The following is an 18,512-nucleotide window of genomic DNA, read 5'->3' on the forward strand; positions in this document are numbered from 1 at the left end:
ACTACTAATAATGTATACAATGAGCAGCATCCTAAATGTTTGTGTTTTACAAAGCAGAAAATATGTCTTGAAATCAGTGACTAAAAGATATCCTATAACCCAGAAATGATCATGTTTCAAAGTGCTGCCCTGTATTACTGTTTGTGCCTGCGTTATGAGAAAAAGGGCCATGTTACTTGCTGCTAGAGAAGTCACTGCTCCCACCTATTTTAATTTAGTTTAAGACTATTTTTTTGCTCAGTGTTTCTACATCCAATTCTAGCCAAAACAACACTGTTAAGAAATGACAGAATGCTAAAGTGTAAAAATGGGGAAAGACCTCATGGGTCGCATCGCCCATCTGTCAGAATGTGAGTACTGCCTACAGCAGTCACTTCAGTGCTAACCTCTGTTTGTACAAAGGAGTTTTAGGCAGCAAAGCTTCAACCTTCCCACTAGGGAGACTATACTATACTATGGCTGAATTTGCCACATAGTTGTAGCTGTGGATAAAATCTACTGGCTGCCCTTGGCATGAAACTGAAAATATCCCACCGTAAAAATTGCAAAATATTGATTGAAAAACAGGCAAGTATAATTTTCCTGCTATGAAGTGCTATTGATTAATATCATCAAATAATTATTTAAATATGTTTTTATATTTCTTCCCTTTGGTTTTAGTCAATTTTGTGAAGTTTATTTTTTAGTCTTATTTGCACCCATAATAGGACCATAATAGGTCCTATCCACCTATTTGCACCCACAATCTATTTTCTCAAGTTCACAAGGATGCTTTTCCCTTTATCATTTCTCAAGGAGAATCGCCTTCTTTTTTTCCAGGCCTATAATTTTAAGTGAGGTGTATTTTTAAGGTTCTGTGCAACTTCTTTGAAAGAATGTTGGTTGTGCTGTACTCTCCAGTCATTTCCATTGTGATTCAGAGTTATAATGGCCCTTGGCATTTTGTTTACTTAAGCAATGACCTATCATAGAGCTCCTTTTGGGGCACTGTTACTTCTCCTCAAGTTCAGTCTCTTTACATTGTTTCCTTAGTCTCCAAACCTATGGTGCCATGTTGCGTTGATTTTCTGATTGGAAATTTTTTGCTTAATGCTATTTCTAAGAATTGAGAGATCAACAGCAATGCATTTTAATAGATTATGTGAGGAGAAGTAGGTGTAGCTTTCTTTCTCCGTGGAAAATTTCTCTTTATAGAGGATCCATAAGATGATAAATATATATGTTTAATCAGTTGCTAATTAATGTGTTTCTATTTTTACATGACAGCTTTCTTTGTGGCCACAGTACTGCTTCTACTTTCTCTTTGTTCAGAGATCTTGTTGTGGCTTTGCAGTACTTGGAAGGGTCTAAGTGAAAGATGGGGACAGACTTCTTAACAGGACCTGCTGTGACAGGATAAGGGCTAATGGGGTGTTAAGTTGAAAGATGATAGTTTTAGATTAGATATAAGGAAGAGGTGATGGTGGTAAAATACCAGCACAGCTGCTCAGAGTTGGTGAATGCCCTATCCTGAAAATATTCAAGGTCAGGTTGGATGGAGCTCTGAATAACATGATCTAGTTGAAGATGACCCTGTTTATCACTCGGGCCTTGGAGTGGATGAGCTTCAAAGGTCTGTTCCAATTCAAACCATTCCACGATTTGAAGATTTGGTGTTTCTCCTGCTTGGCTACATTCATCTTATACAAAGGCAGTTTTCTTAGCTTGGGCCTGTTGTCATACAGAGCCACAAGTCAGGTGCTCCCTTCAGAGCCCAGCTGGAGTGAGTTCATGTCTGCACAGGACACATTGTGTACTCAACATTTTATTTCATAACTAAAGTCTGCTCTTTTCCTTCTTCTGCTGGTCCAGTCTCACCTCCAATAAGTGATTTGTAGGTTTTTCAGAAAATAAAGTGACTAAATAAAAGTGACTAAATGCTGAACAAGTATCTGTTCTACTGTGAAATTTCAGAATAATTGTGTTTTGAAGGCAAAGCAGATTTGGTTTAGGGAATTTAATTTTCTTGCCAGTTTACATAAACATTTAATTATTGCATTGGATATTGAGAAACAAAGATGACAAACTCATACTAAGGGAAAACACTTAATCTTGAGATTCATCTTCACTGCAGACACCTCCCCTCCTCTAGCCATCACTTCAGGTCCCACTCAGTGCCTCTGGGGAATGAGGGATTTGGGGTCCCTCACACATGGAGCTGGAGCTGGGGTCAGGACATGCTTGTTTCTCTTTGCTGCTCCTTTTCTCCCCACCCTTTTCATCCTTATTACTGGTTTCTCCTGCCCCAGTGGTGGGTCTGGTGTGACACTGGCTGGGGCCACCTGTGCACAGCATAGGGCAGCCCTGGCTTCTCCTCACAGGAGCTTCCCTTGCAGTCCACAGCTCCCTTGCTGTTTCCATCCAGTAGGGAGCAGAAGGCAAGCAGGAGAGACACAAAATTCACTAGGATGCTTCACTAGGATGTACTCCTTAAACTAGATGCTTGGATGTAGCAGAGTGAGGAATAACAAGGTGTGAAGTCTAGAAATTGGACTGATTTTTCTTCTCTGTACAAAATTTTTAAACTATGAGAGAAATTGGTCCTAAAAATAAAAAGAAAATGTCATTTGCATATTTCCACTGTCTGCCCTTCATCCAGATTGCATCATTCAAAAGGGAGCATCCTCTTCAATCAGTAACAACCTGATGTCATTACAAAGTTTCACAAGGAGGGCCCTGGCTAAGACTGGCAGCTGGTGTTGTTCCTGCTGGGTGCTACAACCTGTAAAATTATGGAAAATCTGGCAGTTCTGGCATGTGCTGTCCTGCAAGCCACCCACAGAGCACTCAGGTTCTCAGGCAGAAGGACATCAGCAAGAAAACCGAGATTTAAAAATGGTTGGCAAGCCCTGTAGTAAAGGGCCAAATAGTTGTAATTTATGTAGTGGAGCATCTCCACTGAGAAATGCATTTTATGCCACATGAAGCTAAACCGTGTAAAAGAGCTGATTGCCCCTGAGTCCTGGATAGCTGCACTTGCACATGGATGTTTGTCTTTTAAACTGAGGTACTGTGAGTGCAGTGGTCCTGCAGTGATTTAGGGTTTGAAACAAGCTGTCGGGCAAGCTATATATATTTGATATATTTGGAATTATTTCGTTAATTTTATTCATCACTTAGAGATTCTGGGACATAAAGGGGCACTCTGGGACATCAATTAAAACTTTTCCAGAGGACATTATAGAAGTTTAGTTTCACTGACATAAAAATCAAAACATTCTTTGTTCCAGCACAGACCAAACTTGAATTTGCAGTTTATTGCAGATATTCAAAATCAAGATTGTTTCTTTAAGTTCTTCCTGTTTACTTAAAAGTATATACATTAAGTGAAAGCCTTTGGCAAAATAGCTTTGCCTCTGTACATACTTAGCCAGAATCTGTGAGTTAATTTGATGCATTATATGGACCACAGTAAATCCCAACCCTCCTCATGGCCACTTCAGTGCCAAAACTAGATTTTTCTTGATTTTGGTATTTGTGCTATTAGGACCTTTCCCAAACTCTAAAACTTTTCTATTTCCTATTCTTTTGTCTCTATGGACAGTTTTAACTCTGACACCAGTAAGCCTTGATGACTTCTGCCCTTGATAAACAGAGATGAGCACTCTTTGGCACTGATTCTTTTCTTGATGGGCTCCTGTTTACAGTGCTGAATGTAACAGATTAACCTGAAAGCAGGTGTTTCACTCTTTAAGATTCATGTTCTGATAACCTCTTTAAGAGTTACTGAATTTGGTTAAAGTAATTCCCCTGTTTCACATTTAGTTTTGTATTCTCTTTTTTTTTTTTTGTTCTCTTCATCTGCATTATAATTTTTAGTCCATTTGTTTCTTTGTTTTTGAGGAGGGTTTTTATAACTCCATGCAGAAATGTTACACTCAAATTTCAAGTATTTCATGATATAAAAAGGAAAAAGGTAACAGAATAAGACAGTGGATAACTTCTTTGTAAGCTTAGTGTACCATGATGTTAAAAATAAAAAGCCATATGGTGAGTAAGGCAGCCTTGACTTTTGAAAGAAAGGAGGAAAAACCAAATATGAAAAGATACCGTAATTAGGTTGGAAGTGCAGTCCAGATCCAGCCCCTCCATTGTTTGTATTGGGATCACACATGTGTTTGTTTCTCCTCTGGCCCTGCTCAGCCTTTGGAGAAAGTTTTGCAGTGTTTGTAGATGCAGCACTCAGGGACGTGGTTTAGTAGTGGGCTTGGCAGTGCTGGGTTAGCATTTGGACTCTATGACCTTAGAACTCTTCCAACATAAATGATTCTAGGATTCCATGAAAGAAATAGCTGCAATTTTATTTTGATTTTATTTTTCTCCCTCTGGAAAGAGTTCTAGGTTTGTGCACACTGAGGCTGAAAACAAAAAAAAAATAAAGCACACAGCTAGGTCAAATAGGATGCCTAAAATCTAGATGCATGCTTTTCTTCTGGTCTCTTTTGAGTCTGTGTGCATTCATGTGTATTAGCACAGAATCACAGAATATGCTGAGTTGGAAAGGTGTTGTAGTGTGTTCGTTAAGTTCATTTAATTCCTCCCCCATTTTATGTATCTGCTCCCCCCATTTTGTGTAAAATGGTTCTTCCCTCCCCAGTTTTCCCGCCACAGCTCTCCCGACAGTTATGTTACTATGGTTACCCCTGCCCCCTTCAGTTGTCAATCGCTCAAGTTATGTAACTTCCCCTCCCTTATTTTACCATATAAGTAAGCTTTTCCTCCTCCCTGGGCTCAGTCAATCTCCCCCCACTCCTCCCAGCTTTCGAGAACCTTCTTCTCTTTGGGGGATGTAATTGGCTGGGGTCCCAGGGCTCCTCTCTAACCTTGTGTTTATTGGATATGTTTGCATGTCAGTTGTGTTGTGCATCTCCCTATATGTTTTCCTATTTGCTAGCGGGGTTTCCCTCCTATCTCCGCCCCTTTCCTTTAAAACCTCGCCTCTCCCCTTGCCCGAGGCCATTTTGCTGGTCGGTGCCCTCCCTCCGTTGGTACCTGCCATCCTTCAATAAACCGACGTTAACCCCCAGCAAGTGGTCACTCCCTTTTCTCGTCTCGTCCAGTGCATATAATCCAGTCCGCGATTCGGCCCAGCCCGAGGCCACGACGCCAAGGGGGGCTGATCTCAGATGCAGCGGAGGCGTTGGCCCCCTCTAGCTAGCTGGACTTGGAGCTGCATATGCGTTCGCGCAGAAAGGACCCATAAGGATCATCAAGTGCAATTCCTCGCCCTGCACAGGACATCCCGAGGAGTCACACCATGTGCCTGAGAGCACTGTCCAAATGCTTATTGAACTCTGCCAGACTTGGTGCTGTGAGCACTTCCCTGGGGAGCCTGTTCCAGTGGCCAGAGAGCTTTTCCCGTTGATATTTCTATGTCCTTCATTAGATCTTATACTGGGGAAAAAATTATGTTGCATTAATCATTGCTATTTCAACCTGCTAACAGGTAACGTCATTACAGGGGAAACTTCAGCAACTATAAAGTAGGTGCTTTCTTCTCAATCCCTCTGATAGCCTTTGAATCCGCACAGAACAGAAATGTTTAATTTTCCTTGTGTATGAGTTTTGGGGTTTTTTTAATAATGTAAGTTAATACAGTTTTAAATAGGAAATTATTCCTACAGATTAGGCAAAAACAATGTAAAACTCCATGTCTGCAAATAAGGCCACCTCCTTTGAAAAGTGCAGTTTACATTTAAACTAAATGGCTTTGTATGAGGTTGCATTATATACAAAGGGAGTGGTCTTGAGGATTTCTTGAGGCATTTTTGTTCTTTCATGGCATCTGCGATCTGCAAGCAAAGCTGGTTTTGCCTTCTGTTTTATGTCTCAGAGCAGAGGTAGAATTGTTTGCTGCTAAGTCATTCTTTAGATGTTCAAAGAGGTTCTCTATCTTTTACATTTTCTGATTAATAGAAATGAAATGTCTTTTTATCTTTTAGTCTTTCAGTTTGTAATTCAGTGGTAAATACGACAAAAGGTGCTGTGTGTTCTGTGATCTTGAGGCCTCATAGCATGCCAGGGAATTACTGTTTTGACATCAAAATTGTCATTTAATCTTTCCTGCCATTGTGTGTAAATGTAAATCTATTTCTTGCAATTGTGAAACTCCTGAAAACAGGAACTTAACCTAATTCAGTATCACTTTCTTAAGGCCTTAAGCAGTCTTACACTGTGTATCTGAGAGATGCAGCATGCCCTATTCGTACACATACAGGGACTGCTCTACTTTGTATTATTAAGACACAAACTGCTAACATTTTGAAGTAATACAAAACTGCAAATGTATATTTCAGAGAGTGTTTCAGAGTTTAGGGATGATTGCCTGGAAAGATGAGCTTTTAATTCTGATATACAGGCCAGAGTTCATTGTCTGCACAAGATGGCAATAAGCCACTGACAACTCAACTTATTTTTCAAATGGTAATACATACACAATTGTATTACTCTCAATTTTGCCACCACTTATTTTGAGTTTAATTAAATGTAATAATGTAGGCAATGATGGTGATTCCTTAACAAGAAAAGCAGTAGAGAGTTCTAACAGCCTCAAGTTGCGTGAGAGGAGGTTGAGATTGGATATTAAGAAAAAAGTCCTCACTGAAAGGATGGTCAAGCCTTGGAACAGGCTGCCCAGGAAAGCAGTGTACCTGGAAATGTTCAAAATCCAGTTAGGTGGGGTGCTTAGGGACATGGTTTAGGGGTGGACCTGGCAGTGCTGGATTATTGGTTGGATTTGATCCTAGAGGTCATTACCAATCTTATGATGCTATGAAATTAAAATTGCTGTTGGTGTTGAATATAGTCCTGCGTAGTAGGAACACTTAAAACAAGGACTTATGAATGCTGCAGAAAGCAACCCAGTATGATATGGATAGTCTCTAAAACTGTGAGTAGTATGATTAAAACCAGTCTACCAGGATAATGCTAGCATTCATGGTAGAGGGAAAGTTCACGTTGTCTGAGAGGTATGAGTCATACCATACACTTGTAGAGAATTTGGCAGCAGAGTAATTGTTCACTAACCATGTGCCTTTTTTTGTGTTTCTACTGGCTTCAAGTGCTTTTACTCTGTCTTGCTTCTAAGTTGTGCTTTTGGCAGAAAAGCAAGCAGAACAATCTTGTATACATTTGTGGAAGCAAAGCGTTTTATGCTCAAGTCCTTTAAGAAGAAGAATAAGAAAAATCTTCAATTTTTACTTTTTTTCCCAAAGCTATTCAAGTTTTGTCTCAGCTATGCCCGTCTTTCACTGCAGCTGTCAGTGTGATGCCTTTTTTCAAAGCACAGAGATGGCTCAGCTGAAAGCAGTGCTTGCAGTCAAGGGTAGGAGGAAGGTTCATGCAGGGAGCAGGAGCTCTAAGTCTGACTGCACAGTACATTGTCAGCTTAGTATAATACTTCATGTATAGCTGGGGATTGGGATGGAGAGGGAAGTGAGTGAGGAATGGGGAAAACAGGAATACTCAATTACTACACTCAGTAATATTCACACTTCTGGTGATTCGCTTGGTTTTATTTTGCATCTGGGAAAAGCTGGTAAAGTGTAATTTACTTGGTAAACTGTGAATCAGTGTCTTGGTCAAGATGGCAGAGGAGGTCAAAGCGCAGAGTTAGGAATAAAGTAATTCTCTTCCAGGAAGCTACTTCTTCTCAACCAGTCTGAAGCCTAGATAAAGCCTAAATAGATCTGTGTAGGTATACAGATTGAGAGATGAGGCAGTGCTATCTCAAAGACACTATAGGCAGAACTTCTCAAGTGAATCTAGACGTGTTTTTGCATGCCTTTGTTAATTTATGCACAGTTGGTAATACTGTTGATGAATCCTGGTTCATAGATTTGTCAATGTTCTCCATTAGAAGTACAGAGATACCTGGGTATCTTTTTTGAGATTTTGGTGAACAGTGTGATATGTTTTCAAGTCATCTTTTTGTAGCTACAGACACATCATTCTGGAAAGTAAAATCTTTAGCTCCTTTTTGATACTGATCTTCTCCCTTCAGTAATTTCACGGTGGTTACAGGACTGTTTTGATTCTGTTGTGTACTCCATGGCTAGCACTATATTTAGGGCTCTCTCCAGTGATTGCAGACTGTCTTCTCAACTTTGCATGATTGAAATCTCCTACTTTAAAGCATCAGCTACAAACAGGACCCAGCTAATGAAATAGTCTCCATTTCCTGCACTTGAATGCAATTTTGCAGCTCAGGAGGTTAGTGTTCTTCGAATTACCATATATCAGAGAGATAGGAGCAAGATGTTTCCATTAAATCATATTTCTTATTAAAAAAAAAAAAAAAAAAAAAAAAAAAAACAAAAAACCAGAAACCAAAATAAATACCTCCCCCAAAAAAAATCCCAAAAACCAAAACAAAACAACCAAACCAAAACCTAAAAAGTCAAGTTGTAACAGGAAGCACTGTCCCACACACACACATAATCACATGCCCAGATATCAACAGGAGGACCAGAGGAGGCAAATGCACTGATATCAGTTGTGAGTGCTTTTAGTCACTAAATCCATCTGAAACTATTGTGCTGTGAATTTTTTCATGCCTGTCTGTCTGAACAGGATAAATGCCCCAGTTGCAGAGAATCATCATTTTGATAGTTTGGTATACTTTTCCAATCAGTAAAGAATACAGTAAGCACAGTGTTGAAATGAACCCTGAGTGATAGACTGCCTTGAAAACTAATTCTTTACAGGCTCTGCAGCAGAGCCAGTCAGGAAAGGATCACATCACTCAAAGGAGCAGCTTTCAGTGCTCAGACTTTTCCTATGGAAGGGGTGATGGACCAAGTGATAACCCAGGGATCAGGATTAGCTAGGAAGCTAATAAATGGAAGCATCATGGTGAGTGTCCATGGTCTGGGCCTCCAGAACATTTTGTCAAGGCTCACGAAGGACAGAGGGAGGTGATTAAAAAGAGGGAGGACAGTTTACAAATGTTTACAAGTGTTTGGATTTACCTTGTCAACCTAACATCTTTCTGTGATGAGAAATCTGCTAGCTCTGTGGATGAGGGAAGATCAGTAGATGTCATTTGCCTGGATTTCGGCAAGGTTTTCAGCTCAAATTCTCTTTCATAGCCAAATAAGAGAGAAACTAAATGTATGGGTTTACTAGAAGATGAGTGGGACACTGGTTAGACCAGCAGACCCAAAGAGCAGTGGTCAGCAGTTCAGTTACTTGTGGTGCTCATGCGAAGTTGATAGAGGTGCTAATGCTGTTTATCTTCATTAATAACCAGAATGATTATATAGAGAGCATTGTCAGCAAGGTTTGAGGTAACACCAGACTGGGAAGAGCAGATCATACACTGAAGTGTTCCCTGCTCTGCAGAGGAATATTGGAGAAGGAGAAATGTGCTGAGAGGAACCTCACCAAGTTCAATGAGAACATACGGGAGTTCCCCATGACAGAATAAAACATGGAGCAGTCCCAGCCAGGCACAGTCTGGCTAAACTGCAGCTTTGTAGAGAGGAGAACAAGGTGCACATGAGTCAGCCATTGCAGCAGGGAGGGGGGATGGCAAGCTGGGCTGCACTTCCAGCCTAGGCAGCAGGGTGAGGGACATCTCATCCCCTTGTCACACTGCACCAGGAGTACTCTGTCCAGTCCTAAGTGTTCCCACATTTGTTTCTGATTTCTTTAGCTTTACTTCAGGGAAATCTGATATAGATAAAAGGCTTTGTTCTTTAATAGGTTAAAGAGATTTGGGTGAATGCTTTGGAGAATGACTTCTGAAAGATTTTTGTTATTTTAGTAGATACTGTTTTTTAAATCATCAGTGGAAAGATGCTTTTATTCTGAAAATGGCAAATTTTTTTTTGTAGTTGGTTAAAGACCAACACAGTAGGTAAAAATAAAAAGGAGATAAAATCAATACTGTAAAAAATTGCCAAGCTTATTCTTCCTGTAGCAAAGGTATCACTTTTTAAGTGTATTGAGCTAAATATTAGTGTAAGTAAAAACTGTTATTCTAAAAAGGAAATAATTTGTTTTATCTCCAATGATAATACAACTATAGGCATATTCCATATGCCTAAAGCTAAAATATTATAATCATATGGCCTTCTGCTTTTACCTATCACGTCAGTGTGTCCAGTGTTTTGGGACACAACACTGGACACACTGAGAATAACATATTTGAGAATAACAGGGTATGGACCTATAATAGCTTTTCAGATACTAAGCATTTTAATACCAAATAATACCTTACCATGACACTGGTCCATGCTATGAAATGAAGATACACCAAATTGTATGCATTTAATTTTAATTCACAGTTACACAGTTGTATAGAAATTATGGCATTAATCAGCAGTAGCTTTTGTCCAGTAATATAACATTTCTTTGAACACAGAATTATCCTTGAATGACTGCACAAAAACTCACGTTATTTGAATTATTGTTATTCTCACGTTATTTGAATTATTGCAGTAATGTCACATTCCTAATTTGGGCTGGTAACAACCAAAGGTTTGAAATCCCACAGTAAATATTTGATGACAGAAATAGGATCAGTGTTTTCAGCATGCCTGCCATGCACAAAGAGACCCTGCAGTCTCTATGAGTTTAAAGTGCAGTCATTCATTGACGAATACACAGTGCAGATGAATAGAGCTAGTGAGCTACTGTGCTAAGCATTAGTGCTTTCATCAGCCCAGTACAGTGACTGAAGAGTCTTTGCTGCCCAAGTAGGCATGAGGAGGAGTGCCTGCCATCACTCTTTGTACTACATTGACTACATATAGGTCCTTCTGAGTCCTTGATTTGTTAGCAATCCCATCCCAGCAGTCCTGCCTCAGTTTGATGTTTTACTGATGGTGCTTGCCTCTGGCTCACACCTTCTCACAACTTCCTGGTTTTCTCCAGAGTCCGAGCCAAGCTTATGCAGCTGAGTCATATCAGAGCTTGGCATTGGGTCAGTACAGCTGAATGCCAGAATGGAAAGAGCAAGTGGTTCAGGTGGTTGGAAAAGAGCCTGGGTATGAGCTTCATCAAGAAATTAAAGATCAGGTTGGGCAGCTTTGCAGATGGTCAAGTCTTTTTAAACTGTCCTGTATTTCAATCTGAACCTCAGCTGAGTGTATATGAACCATGCCAATTATATATAAAGGTATATAGCACAATATACCTTTGACATAAATATCACCATATATGTGCTTATACATATCCTATACAGTACTGCTAAGTAGTGTAAGCCTTAAATGTTTCTCCTCTGCAAAGATCAGTTCATCATCTTGGTTCAAACACAAGAGGTGGATTTGTCAGGTTTATTTGAAGCCGAAACCCTCAACCGCAATATCCCCTAATTGAAAGGTGGATACATCAAGTTTCTTACAGTTCTACTAAAAAATGCGCAGCTGGATAATATATATTCAGGATGTGGTCCAAAGCCTGGAGAAACTAAAAAGAAATGCCATAGTGAGCTCTGGTTTGTAGGCTGGGAATCTATTTCCTTCATCCTTGACTGAGCAGGTACCCACAGTTATATACTGTTGTATGGTTTTAATTCAGTGTGAGAATGGGCTTTTAGGCTTTTAAGTTAATGCATAAGTATGGGTATTTCCATATTAATGAATTTCAGGTCTTTAAATTTATTTTCTCTTTTTTTTCCATTTCAGGCAAGCCCTGCCCCTATAATTGTCAACACAGACACCTTGGACACGATCCCTTATGTAAGTATTAAAGGTTTTGTTTATAAATATGTAGAGTTGGTTTATTTTCACACAGAAATTCTGTTTGGTATTGCATAGAAGCTACCTTATAAACAAATATTGCAATTAATAATTTCTTTTATAGTTACACAGTAAATTCTTTTCTGGGAAAAGAAATTGGGAATGACAATTGCACTCACAGGTGCAATTGAATCACTGGTGAATCACACCTTATTATATACACCCAATTTGTAGTTTATGTTTACTAAAACTAGTCTTTCTTTGAAAAAAAGAAAAGTGATTTACTTAAGGCTGTCACCCTTACCAGCAACATGAGTATTTACTTTTAGAGCCATGCACACCCTGCTAGTGTAATAGAAAGATTCCTGGATGCACAATGTATCTTGAAGTGGTGCAATATCCCTTCATTTGTCTCTCTATACTTCTTTTGTAGATGGAAATTGCTCATGATAAATTACAGCTCAAACTAATTGACTTAATATTTTCCTATTAATGTCTCTTCTTTTTTTATGACTTCTAGGAAACAGATCATCATAAAATAAATGCATGTTTTTATTAGATTTTTAAAAATCTGGTTTTTCTACAAACATTTGGTATTATTGTTGCTTAGACTGTAAAATCAGCTATAGTTGAAGATAAAGGACATAGAAAAACACAAAACAAACACATCACAAAGAGAGTAAGAGGCTTAAATGATTGGAGGAAGGAAGAGCAAGTAGCACAAAGCTAGCCAGCCAGTATCTAATCTTTCTTTTTGCATCATCTTAGTTCTCTTTTTGAAGCTCCTAATTAATGTTTCTCATCTGTCGTGTTTTATCCACATCTGTTTCTTTTGATACCAATGTATAAGCCTAATTATTTATCTACCTACACGAATCATGTTGCTGAGTTCTGGCTTTCAGAAGACTGTTGATGAGGTAGTTTAATAGGGGTTGTCCTGGCCAGTTTGTTACTGACAATTCATAAGATTTAGAAATTATGGTGCATAGCACAGGTAAAGATAACAGCCAAGAGCAATTTAGAAGAATGACAGTGCTCTAAAACAGAAGAGAATTAAGTCCCTTGATGGGAATATGAACTATTGGTAAGGGTGAAAAAGTTAAATAGAATTTCTCTGTTCATTTGCATGCAGCTTTTTTAAAAGGCTTCCTATAATTTCTGTCTCAGTTTTCCATCCTAACATCAAAACCATCTGCTGTGGTCTCACTTTCAATAGGTCTGTCTGGCGGTTCTCCTGTATTTTGATGAGACATTTTATACTTTGTATTTTCTAGTCTTCCAGGAGGGACACTGTGAGCCCCAGTTCTCATTTTCAGCACTGGACCTGTGCCCAGGATCCTCTGCAGCTACCGTGTTAGAATTCCTAAATACAGATGCAATTACACCAGTGACAAGATGCTCAATCAATATGATTTATTCCCTTAACCCATCCTATCAATACTTACACACTTTTATGCCACTTTTTTTGTACTAGAGTTCCTTTCTCTTAAATAATAAAGAACAAATGACCAAAGACATTCAAGAGAAATGTTGAGAATAGGCTGAGAATTGCCTGTGGGCTATTTTAGTCTCCAACATATGATGTGAACAGGATAAACAAACAGAAGGTGCTTGCTGTAGAAATAGACAACTCTGAATTAGTCACCTTGCTCTTCCTAGCCTGGGAAGAGTTATTTCTCAGATATGGGACACAGCAACACTACCACAGAGAGACTTAGTTAACACTAGACACTGAGAGGCACTTCAGCTTGATCTGTCTGCTGAGCCCAGGCCACCATAGTGCCCCACAGAACTTGGGGTCTCTGCTTTACAAATAGGCATTTTCTTCTGCTCATGATTTGTATGTTTGAACATTCTCTAAAATGAGACACAAAACCAAGTCATGAAAAAATGACCTCTTCCTCCAAACTCATATTTGAGGGAGTGGGCTGGGAGACCTGTGTTTTCTTTCTTGCTCTCAGGAGTAATGCAGTTTAATTTAGTTTCGTTTCATTTTATATTTCCTCTGTAAGGGTGATGCTGTAGTCACTGAGCAAGATCAACATTTGCTTCTGTGTGCATCCCCTCCTGGTCCAGGGATCCTTCCCAATGCATATTTAGTGACAGCATGTGGTGGATTGACTCTGGCCAATAGCCAAACAACCTTCTCACTCCTCGCTGCAGTGGGTCAGGTAGAAAATAAAGATATAAAAGCAGAAGATAATGAGTTAAATAGGGAAAGCAAATGTTGCATGTGCTGGTAAAGCAAAATAAATTAATTCACTGCTTCCTAGCAGCGGGCAGATGTTTAGCAAGGAAAGCAAGGCTTCATCAGGTATAGCAGTTACTTGGGAAGACAAAATCCATAATCATGAATGTTCTCCCTTGCTCCTTCTTTCCCTGAGCTTTTGCTGCAGAACACCATGTGATATGGACTATTCCTTAGGTCATGGAGGGTCATTTCTCCTGGCTAGGTCCCCTTCAAACCCTGTACCTACCCCCAGCCAACTTGCTCCTGGGGCAGGAAGGGTAAAATTGAAAGGAGAAAAAGCCTTGATGCTGTGCAGGCTCTCTTCAGCAATAACCAAAATGATGGTGTATTAGCAACATTCTTTCAGCCACACGCTGAATTGTTGCTCCACTAAGGCTACTGTGGAGAATAAACCCCATCCCAGCAAAGCCCCATACAGCCTGTAGTATTGTGTGGGACCTGTAATACAGCCCATAACATAATGGGGTGTTAGGGGAGTTTTGTCTCTCTTTTAAATATTTGGAAATACAGAGACAAATCTTCCAAACTGGATGAGTTAAGTGTATGTTAGTGTAGCCATCATCATATAATTTATTTTACAGGAAATGTAGTTTAGCAGATAGGCCCTAAAATATTTTTTTCTGGATGAGGTTGGTTCAGAGAGATAACAAAAAGCTAGATTTAATTATGATTTTGAAACTTGAACATGTGTCAAACAGCTGTATTTTCAGCACGGTTAGGACTTCCAGACATGCATGGGGAAGACTCTAAGTGCCTGGGAATGTCTTTGGTGAATGCTTAAGTATCCTTAGAGTTAACTACCTAGGTATTTGCACTTCTGAAAGGCACTACTGATTTTTAGTTGCCATAAAATAAACTTGTAACATTCTGAGAAAAAAATTAGTTTATGGATCAGAGAAGCCAAGTTAAATGATTGTATTTTCTGTCCAAGCTAAAAAGAGCCTTGGTGTAAGATGCTGATCCACTCTCAGAACTGTGGAGTGTTTAAAACACCCAGAAGTGCTGTTCCCTGGGGCTATAGTGATCTTAGATTCCTACTATTCATCCCTGTCTTTTAGCTCTCATTGCTAAAGTATACTTGGAGTCCAGGAAGACTGGATGGGGAGAACAAGAATTTTTCACATCCTCCTAATTGGGTCATGGTTCTAATGTTTACATTCCTTTTTTTCGTTCTTTTGTCTTTCTCTAGTTTTAGATGGTTGTCCTTGAGTTCTTTTAATTGAATTTGCCTTCCACAAATCTGAGCACCATTTCTAAATCAACTTTGTGAATAGAATTAAAAGGCAAGGGAATACATAAGCAAGGGATATATCTCAAGAAAATTTTTGACGTGTTTTTGATTTCTGACTGTTGGGATTTTCTAAGATACTTTTCATGACAACTAGTTAATGCTGTCCACTCACATGTTTGCACAAAAAAAAGTGCTGCTTAAAAAAAAAAAAATTTATTTTTTTTTAATAACGGTAATTTTCATTGCATTTACTATAACAACATTAAGTCATCAATTTTATACCGTATAAAAATTATTTCCAAATTTAGGCACTGGATTTTCAATTTTTGAATCAAAATGGTGGGTTTTTTCTGTAATTACTAGCCACAACTGATAACCTGGCCGATCCCTAAATAAGGTCAGGCTATTTTTAGAGTTGATACATGCTGGACGGAGACTTCTCATGATTTCATTAGGCTGTTGGCACAACCTGTGTCATTGTTTTACAGGATGTACCCTCAATGCATTTCCAGTTCATTAACAGCTCTGCTCATCCTCTCTGCCATCTTCCTCCAAAAATTCCTGAGATTTCGGAGATACTTCTCACAGTGATGGTCAGCATTCACAAAGCATGTTCACATGTCATCTTTGCACTGGTCCACCTGAGAGAAATTTCCTTTGTACAGCTGGTATACAATTGGTAGACTAAGTGATTTGTCTGATTAACCCTCTGATCATTTAAAATCACTTTATTAAACATTTTGCAAATGTTGATATTCTTCAAACCTTTCAACTCAATAGTTTGGAAAAAAAATAATCCTTTGTGGGACTGGTTTTCATCAGTATGCTTTTTTTAGCTGAAACAAAAGAAAAAGCCTTATTCTATTATTCTGTTATAATTTGGGCCTGCAGAAAATAACAGAAGAAACAGTTAATTAAGTTTGTTTCTAGGTTCAGTGATTTGAAAACTTTGGCTCACCAAGCTTTGGACGTGGGAATAAATTTGATAGGAAGCTTTGGTGGTACAAAACGAATTATTCTCTGACATTTTAAACACAATTAAACATTTGTGGGAGTTTGTTTGTTCTCTATTCTTTTGCTGTAAATTTTAGATCTCACTGTATAATGAGAATTATTAATTTAATAACATATGAATCATCTCATTTTCTGTGTTGCACAGAATAGACCTTATTTATTTCTTTTTTAATTTCCAAAAAGCTGCATAGTTGAGTTAAAAGTAGCTGTAAGGCTGTCTTTGCTGCATCACTTATGGAAATTGAAGGGAGCTTTTCTATTTATCTTATGATGGAATTTTATTTTCTTTTCATCTTAACAAAAAAATTTAGGGAAGTTCACTCAGGTACTGTGGTTATTCCATTCCTCTGCCATCCTGTCACAGCAATAAGATCTAAGGAATATGTACTTTATTCTCCTTTCAGTCACAATGAATTCTTCATATTTGTTCAGTTTCACATTGTTCTTTTAAATTATTATTTTTGTATTATTACAGTTTTGAGTTATTGTTATTATTTGTTTGATTTGCTAACTATGCTGTCTATGATGAGTTCTGTGAAGGTACATGTAAGACATGTCCTGAAGAAGTAATTTTGAAACTCTGTTGGTTATGTTTTCATGAGCTGTAATCAAATATTTATATTGTTTGACCCTTGCCTGAGTGTGGCTGCAGAGAGGGCTGTTTTGGTGCATTCCAGCTTAGGGACACTGTGAGCTCAGCCCCTCCTGGAGTAGGGCAGTGTGGGGGCCAGGATGATGCCAAAATGGGGAATTCTGCAAAATTTCACCTTTCCTCTCTGCCATTCAGCTAGTGGACCTAGATTTAGCGCATTAGAAGGAGGCACATAAAAGCTTAAACAAGGGCTGAAAAGAAAAATAAATGCTTCCTGTTCTGGTGTTGTGGATGGAATCAGGCACTTTACTCTCAAGTAAGAAGGATCTATATTTCATTGATACAAAAAGTTCAGTGGTAAATGCAGCAGTGGTTTAACAAGAATGAATTGCCAGATATACTTGATCATTTACTGGATAGAGAACAGTCAGAATTTTGGGGGAATCTTCCTATTGAGCCATGAGGTTCAGAATGGACTCCATTCTGTTGGAAACTTCCTTTCAGAGGGGAGTTTAGGTGCAGCTGGATCCAGACTGTCACAAGCCTTGGCCAGTGCTTGATGTCTAAAAGATTAAATATTTGCAATCACAGAATCAATTAAGTTGGAAAAGGCCTCTGAGATCATCAAGTCCAACCTATGATCAAACCACAAAGTCAGCTAGACCGTGGCACTAAGTGCCACATCCAGTTTTTTCCTAAACACCTCTAGGGACAGTGACTCAACCATGTCCCTGGGCAGCCCATTCCGGTGTTTAATCATCCTTTCTGAAAGATTGCCAAGCTTCAGTGTGCTTATTCCCAATTCGCTTACCAGCCATTTGATGTAGCATCTCATAACCTTGAGAGCATTCCTACTCAAGGGGGAATCCTGGTGTGCAGCCCACTGCCATGCAGGAGAGCTCACCAGGCCCTGGGCTATCTGCTCTTCATGGAGTAAGGTGATAGAGTCACAGTCATATTGGTGTACTGACTATAGGTCCTAGTTTCTTCCAAATTTGCCTTGAGCTGGACATTGACCAGCATTTTGGTTAGCTGGGTGTATTGGCCAAATGTTGTTCTTGCCTATCATGCTGTTATCTGTCTCCTCCCAAGCCCAGCTGGGGCCAGATTGAGCTGTCAGGAGCAGATACATCCATGACTGACCACCACTTAGGGTTATTACTTGAGCAAGAATTATAATGGAATATAAAAGACAGGTTGGGGATGGGAGCACATTGCCACACCTGACTGTAAAAAGAATGAGGAAACTTTGTCAATTTCTGAGCACAGTCAGTGAAAGGTTTTTTACTGGATAATAAGAATGTAGGTGCATTCTAGACCTAGAAAATTATTGGAGGAGGTATGTGCCCTTACATATTTTTACAATTAGGGCAAGTGTTTACATAATTAATGTTAAATGTCATATATGACAGAGCTGGTTTTGGCTGGGGTAGAGTTAACTCTCTTCACAGGGGCTGGTATGAGACTCTTTTGGGTTTGTGCTGAGCACATGGTTGCTAATATAGGGATAATTTTGTTATTGCTGAGCAGGGCTCACACAGAGCCAAGGCCTTTTCTGCTTCTCATGCTGCCACACTGGTGAGAGAGTGGGGGGTACATGGGAGGCTGGGAGGAGGCACAGCCAGGACAGGGGATCCCAGCTGAGAAAAGGGATACTCCAGGTGGTGTGACATCATGCTCACTGTATAAAGTGGGCGGAAA

The 18,512-nt window shown here is 39.2% G+C and overlaps 1 protein-coding gene across 5 annotated transcripts in view; it reads left to right on the plus strand.

Moving 5' to 3' along the window:
• The window catches only part of DLG2 (discs large MAGUK scaffold protein 2), a 985,669-nt gene that overhangs the window by 583,834 nt on the left and 383,323 nt on the right, over positions 1–18,512 (plus strand). For all 5 annotated transcript variants that reach the window (XM_059492069.1, XM_059492046.1, XM_059492054.1 and 2 more), the window contains one exon: positions 11,670–11,723. In XM_059492069.1, the coding sequence (XP_059348052.1) occupies positions 11,670–11,723 (54 nt within the window). The remainder of the gene's footprint in view (positions 1–11,669; positions 11,724–18,512) is intronic.

Source organism: Ammospiza nelsoni, chromosome 2 (assembly GCF_027579445.1).
Source record: "Ammospiza nelsoni isolate bAmmNel1 chromosome 2, bAmmNel1.pri, whole genome shotgun sequence".
Classification (NCBI taxonomy): domain Eukaryota; kingdom Metazoa; phylum Chordata; class Aves; order Passeriformes; family Passerellidae; genus Ammospiza; species Ammospiza nelsoni.